The sequence below is a fragment of the Tiliqua scincoides genome, chromosome 4 (assembly GCF_035046505.1).
Source record: "Tiliqua scincoides isolate rTilSci1 chromosome 4, rTilSci1.hap2, whole genome shotgun sequence".
In the NCBI taxonomy this organism is placed as follows: Eukaryota; Metazoa; Chordata; class Lepidosauria; order Squamata; family Scincidae; genus Tiliqua; species Tiliqua scincoides.
Genome location: NC_089824.1, coordinates 9,558,113 through 9,565,173, shown reverse-complemented (window position 1 = coordinate 9,565,173; position 7,061 = coordinate 9,558,113). Strand labels below are relative to the sequence as shown.

The window sequence follows — 7,061 nt, the reverse complement described above, 5'->3', positions numbered from 1 at the left end:
TTTTATACTTGGATTTTTTTCAAAAAAAAGGTTTTCTCCCAGGAGTAACTGGGGTGTACATGATGAAGTTGCAGCTATACACACATGGACCACAGTCCATTAGACACACTTCAGTTGATTGAAGTCACACTCAGCTCTGTGCTGGATTGTGGCCATGAGATTTAATGAGCACATTTCTTCCAGTTCATATTCTCTTATGTACACAGTCATCCAAGCCATCTGATCATTATAGTTACAAATGAGCATCCATTTTTGTACATATTAACAAGAATGAGTCCTTGGGGCTGACACGGCTGGTTGCACATCAATGGATGGCATTTAGCAGAGCTTTTAGAAGGCTATGAAAGCTCTTCCCCATTTTACTAAATGAGTTGAAAATCAAAACTCATACAAGCTTTTGTCAGGGGCACATCAGGGAGCTGCAGCATTAATCCAAAGCATGTGTGCTTCTATCCAGACACCACTGGTATAGAGAGCACTCTATTGGTTTAAGTGGAGTGACAGTATTTATTTTGATTCTGCAAACATTTAAGGGCTAATTCAAATGTACCAATTAAAATTTGCGCAGAAAAGGTCCTGAATGTAGTACAGTACATGGCATAAACATACACGCTATGACTTCTGACTAGCACACGAACACAACCCATAAGAATCACCCTCTACCACGTGTGTTTGTCCCGTATGCTCCACTCAATTAGAAAGGTCCTCCTCCATCTTCTCCCACCAACAGAAGCGCAGTGGGTAACCAGAAAGGGCAAGACCTTTTCAATTGAGCCATGAACCCTGTGGAGTGCCCGCTTTGGGAATCCTCCCTGCTATGCGTTTGGCTTCCGTGGGAGGCCATTCAGGGAAGCCAACTGCCAGTTACCATTGCTTTTTGCTGGCTTTTTCTACTTCTGTGAAGGGACTAGGACTCCTTTTCTTGCTAACCATTTTTATTATTTGCACAAGCAGCAACTGTCTCAGGCCATTCCTGGGTTTTCTTGCGTGGTGAACAGCTCAAATTTTCACTGCGCTGATTTTTCAGACACACTCACTACAGGGTTCCTGAGCTCTCTTCAAATGCAATATAAGAAGTGACCTGCAGAATGAACATTTAACTCAGAAGTCCTGTCCATTTCTAGGAAGCAAAGGTAGATTCTCACAGTCACTTTTATTTGATGGAGAGGGCAACTAGGAGGGGGAAACTTTCCACATGATTATCTTGGGATGTGGCCCAGATCACAATTCATCATAGCCTTTCAAAAAAACTCAACCTCCCTAAAGCAAATTGACCCAGGATATGCTATCAGAATATGTGAGAGAGAAGGGCAATATGACATTAGCACTCCCAGCACACCTTTATACATCCTCTTCTTTACTGATGGTGAAGTGTTGAACTATTTTTAGGGACCAGAACTAGTGACTGAAAGACTCTTATGGTTCTTTGGAAAATCAACATCTATCTCATTATTTAAAGAGACACTAAAGAGGTTAGACATTCTGCAGACCATCTTGTTCCATTCAAGGGAGAACAGAAAGGGATTAATGCAGGTCCAAGCTGCAGAGCGACACCTTTTTTTGGTGGGGGAGGTGACTCCTGTGACTTTCACTGCTTTCTTGTCTCTGCACTACTACTCCATACCTCAAAATGTCAACCATTAAATAAGACACATAAACCTGTAAGCATGTATGTTAATCTAGAACGCTGTGCCCAAGCTTCCCCTCCCCCCCAAAACCCACAAACAAACCTTTTTTTTCAAAAATATATCTGAAGTTATTGCTTTTGCTTGGAAATAGAAAAAAGGGAGACTGTGAAATAATGTTTCATGGATAAAAAAAGGGGGAAAATTATGATATAAACCCAATATATGTGTCAAACATAAAACACTTTCATTGTAGCGGGAGCTATACACAGAAGACACATAGTGGCAGGAGCTTTTCACTTGTTTGAATGAAAATTTGGAATTCTGGGAAGGCACTTGCCAATTCAGGGGCCTGGGTTTGAGATTAAAATGTGCACAATCTAAACACAAACACATTTTCTTCAGTAATGAACTTGGGTCATTGACAATTCTGTGACAAAGCAAAAATCTCCCAGAAATCTTAAAATGCTGGTCTGTGAAGCGGGGGGGGGGACACACCACAAAGAACAGAGCACTGAAGAATAGCTGATCCTGGATGAGCCGAGGATTGATTTACACAACCAACTTTTGGAACTGTTGGGTAGCCACTTCACAGTAGGTTCCAGATGAAGCTGGTTCTTGTGAACAGTTTTGCCATGTGACCTGCTATACTTGAGCCTTGCCGATGATCAGTGTGCTTTACACTATTCAGTCTTTTTAAAGTGCATAAAAGGCACCGGCATAGCCTTGTGAAGTGCTGTCCGATGGTTTTCTCCCTGGCTTCTTGACATGGGGATAGCGCAAAGGTTTTTATTCATCCCTGCAGGAAGTGGTTATGACCGTTCAACATCTCTGTACATCTCTGCACTGCAGAAGGCTTTGCTCAGGTCTGCCATTAACTATACATTGGAGATAAAATGTGGTTTGGTTTTGCCACTACCAGAAAGGCTTACCTCCTTTAGGAAATTTATCTAGGCTTTCTGTATGGATTGTTCCTGCTCTGCTGCCGGTTCTTCCACCGACTGCATGGCTTCTTGTACATAAACAATCAGTTCCGAGGCCTCTCCGCCCTGGGTGTAGACAGTCACCGTCCCAATCCCTTCCACTTCATCTGATGAAACGACCAAATGGTGCTGCTCTGCCAACTCCACTGAGGCCTGCTGCAATGTTTCTTGAATCATGACTGTGTGGTTGGCTGACTGCTCTTCTTCTGTCACCTATAAGAAAATGGCAAAAGTGATAAAAGGGCTCATAGCATGACCTTTAATTTTATAGCCAAATTAAGAAGATGAAATCATAATGACAATGCCTAAGCGCCACATGTCCTAAATTGATGGTTCTTCAGGAGACTGCAGGATGAGCTTCAGTTAAATGACAAAACAGGCTTTCCTGCTGTTGATTAAAGCCTCTCCTTTAGGCTGTTGATTACTTGGCTCGTCTATTCTAAAGCCACAAATGAAAGCCTTGGAGGTGCACAGAAACCACTCAATTTTGGTTTTGACATGTTGGGCCTGCTTTGGTTCATCTCTGAGCAGAGATCTGTACAACATGAGACCCACAAAACCAAATGCAGTCCTCCATCATCCTAGTTTTGTTGCAGTTTGTGAAGTACTTGGGAGACTGCATAAGATGGCTAAAGGGATGCATTGGACTTCAAGGTCACCAGTGGTGTGTGCCTGTTCAGTTGTTTAACTGAAGCATGCAGCACGATCTCCTGAAGAACCAACAAAAGAGTCCCTGGTTAGCTACCACACATGGATGTTGGGTTGCACTGATGAGTCACAAGTTGTACAGGTCTGTGCTCAAAGATGAACTGCAAAAGACCGAATAGGTCACAGCTAAAATTCAAAGTTTTCCATTCATGTACAAGACTCCCATTTGTGGTATTAGAACCGGAAACCCAATGAAACCATAGTCAATGCAAGAAAGTTCTGCTTCCTCACGCAGTTCCCTCTTGCTGGGCTTCAGCTCCAGAGTGGTCAACCTGTGCCACAAGTGGTGAAAGGGAAGAAGCAGTTTACCGGTCTTTGCTTGATTGGCGTAGAGCGTGACGCCACAGGCTGCTTCCGACGGTGGGAGAGGTCATTGCATCTCATTGGGCAGCTACCGCCCGCCTTAAGCTGGGCAGTCCCCAGCCAGTAAGATGTTGCCTCGCCACAGTCCGTTAACCTCATGGGGAGCGTGGGGTTTAGGGTGAAAACCGACAAGCGGATCGACAACTCTGCACCAGGCAACAGAAAACAGAAAACTCCTGCCCTAAAGCTGGACACCTGGAATGTTAGGACAATGACACCTGGCTTCTCTGACGACCTGCAAGAAATAGCTGCACGCACAACAGCTGTTGACATGGAGCTGAGCAGACTGCAGATGGACATCGTCACCCTTCAAGAGATGAGGCTGCCGGATTCAGGATCTGTCAAGGAGAGAAATTCCTCATTTTTCTGGCAGGGAAAACCACCAAACAAGACCAGGCAACATGGCATTGGCTTTGCGGTCAGAAATACCCTGCTGGAATCCATTATCCCACCTTCTGCAGGAAGTGAAAGAATTTTGTACCTACAGCTCCACTCATCAGCAGGACTTGTCACTCTCATCAGTGCATATGCACCGACTCTGCCATCTCCAGCAGAAGCTAAAGACAAATTCTATGATGACCTGGCCACCACTATCAAGAAAATCCCCGAAAAAGAGCCATTGTCGGCGATTTCATCCTGGGCGATTTCAATGCTAGAGTTGGTGCTGATCATAGTTCGTGGCCCACTTGCTTAGGCCAGTTCGGCACTGGGAAGATGAACGAAAACAGCCAACGCCTGCTAGAGCTTTGCTGTCATCACGGTCTCTGCATCAGCAACACATTCTTCAACACGAAGCCCAACATAGAGTCTCTTGGAGACTCCCAAGATCGAAGCACTGGCACCAGCTCGACCTGATTCTCACCAGACGCTCCAATCTTCCCAGCGTCAAGATCACACGCAGTTATCAGAGTGCTGCCTGTGACACTGACCACTCCCTGGTGTGCAGCAGAGTGAAACTGCAAACTAAGCGACTGTATCACACGAAAAAGGAAGGAAGACCTCGCATTGGCACCAGCAAGACCCGGGATCAGGGAAAAGTGGAAGAATTTGCACGAGTGCTTGAGGATTCTCTTCCAGGCCCAGCTGATGCAGATGCATCCAACAGATGGGAACATTTCAAGAATACCGTTTACAACACTGCATTTTCCATATTCGACAAGAAGACCAACAAGACAGCACACGGGTTTGAAGCCCACTCTGAGGAGTTGACACCAGTCATTGAGGAAAAGAGGAGAGCTCTAGCAGCATACAAAGCCTGTCCCAGTGAGCGCAACCTGCAGGTCCTCCGAGCTGCTCGCAACAAAGTCCAGTAGACTGCCAGGAGACGTGCTAACGACTACTGGCTCCAACTCTGTTCCCAGATACAGGTAGCAGCTGACACAGGCAACATCAAGGGGATGTATGACGGTATCAAGCTGCCCCTAGGTAAAACACAGAAGAAAACTGCCCCTCTGAAGTCTGCCACAGGCGAGGTCATCCAGGACAGGGCGCAGCAGATAGAACGCTGGGTGCAGCACTACTCTGAGCTGTATTCCTGAGAAAATGCAGTAACCGAGGAAGCGCTGAACAACACTGAGTGCCTGCCTGTGTTGGAGGAGCTTGACAGTGAACCAACCCTAGCAGAACTTCACATGGCCCTGGACTCCCTCGCCTCTGGCAAGGCACCTGGGAAAGACAGCATCCCTGCTGAAGTCCTAAAATGCTACAAAGATCATCGCCACTGAGCTGCATGAAATCCCCTGCCTCTGCTGGAGAGAAGGTGGAGTACCACAGGACATGAGGGATGCAAACATCGTCATGCTGTACAAGAACAAAGGCACACTCCAGGACTGTGTTGTTAGGAACTTTTTCTCTGCTCTGTCTCTGCTGGAGAGAAGGTGAAGTACCTCAAGACATGAGGGATGCAAACATCATCACGCTGTACAAGAACAAAGGTGACAGGGTGACTGCAACAACTACTGCGGCATCTCTCTCCTTAGCGTTGTAGGAAAGCTGTTTGCCCGAGTTGCACGAAAGAGGCTCCAGGTACTTGCAGAGAGCGTCTATCCAGAATCGCAGTGTGGATTCCGAGCCAACAGGTCCACCACTGATATGGTATTCTCCCTTAGACAGCTGCAGGAGAAATACAGAGAACAACAACAGCCACTCTTTATAACCTTCATAGATCTCATGAAGGCTTTCGACCTGGTCAGCAGGGACGACCACTTCAAGATTCTCCCAAGATCGGGTGTCCACCCAGGCTCAAGTGCTGGGTGCTCCATCTCAAGTGCTCCATCAGCAGCCATTCTGGGAGGGTTGCTGAAAGAGAGAAAAGCGCTTCCCTTTCATTGTCTGCCATGGAGACTGCTGTAGCCACTGGAGGAGATAAGTCAGCAACGAGAGTGGGAAGGGGTCAAAACGAGGCAGGGAGGAGGGAGGAACAGGTCAGGAAGGTTGCGGGAGAGGGTGGATTTGGTGGTGATCATGTGTGCTAGATCCTACCCCCTAATTTTGTGGCCTCCCCATTCCTTTCCCTTCTTGGACCTGCACCAGCTAAAGAGCAGGCACAGGTCCCAAAAAACCCACTGTGGAGCGTGAGGCTTACAGAGGGGCAAGGAAATTTAAATCTTGCGTGTCCCCCCACCCCAAAGCATCCCATCCCCCATCAATGGATAAAGTACAATCTTTTTTGGTATGGTTGCACCAAAGGGGGGGGAAGGAAAGGATTCAGGCCCAAGCCATGGAAAAGTCAGACAGCGACATTTGTTCTGCTGGAGCTGTTTATCTCCCCACCAACCCCTAGAGCTGGTTGCCACGGGGGGGGGGGGGGATTTCAACAGCAAATTACATGGATATGTACATTTAATGCACACTGGCACAAACACACGATTATTTATCTGATGCCAAAATCAACAATTTTTTCCTCAATGCACTTTTTTTTTTAAAGCTAAATATTCTAAATGTTTCAACCCTGTTCATTGTGGAGTTTTATTCACATGTCTATAAATGCCAAAACATTATACCTTAATTTTTTTTGGGGGAGGGGGGAGATTTCAACTCCCCCAACAATATGCAACTTGCCAAGCACTCATATCATAACCATAAACTCTATCAAGTTAGCTCATCAGGCAAGTAATTGAAATATGAGATGGCCCAAGGCTCCCATCATTTGCAGAGTTTGCTTTCTGAAATAGTAATAGCAATGAAGCATGAACATGGGGGAGAGAGAAAGGGGAACAAAAGGCAAGAATAATCATAATTTTTCTGTAGAAAAAACAAATGCAATTGTTTTGTGCTGAAAGGTTTCTTATGACACAGCCGTGCTCAACAGAAGGTCATTTTATGTGTATGTTGATCAGTATATGCCAAGCTAGCTGTGCCATTTAATTGATTTAGGTTGGCT

At 46.0% G+C, this 7,061-nt stretch overlaps 1 protein-coding gene across 1 annotated transcript in view; it reads right to left on the bottom strand.

The window, feature by feature from the left end:
• Positions 1 to 1,776: 1,776 nt before the first annotated feature.
• ZFAT (zinc finger and AT-hook domain containing) overlaps positions 1,777 to 7,061 on the bottom strand; it is an 87,843-nt gene continuing 82,558 nt past the window's right edge. The window contains exon 15 of the mRNA XM_066623885.1: positions 1,777 to 2,821. Within this exon, the coding sequence (XP_066479982.1) occupies positions 2,576 to 2,821 (246 nt within the window). The 3' untranslated portion in view covers positions 1,777 to 2,575. The remainder of the gene's footprint in view (positions 2,822 to 7,061) is intronic.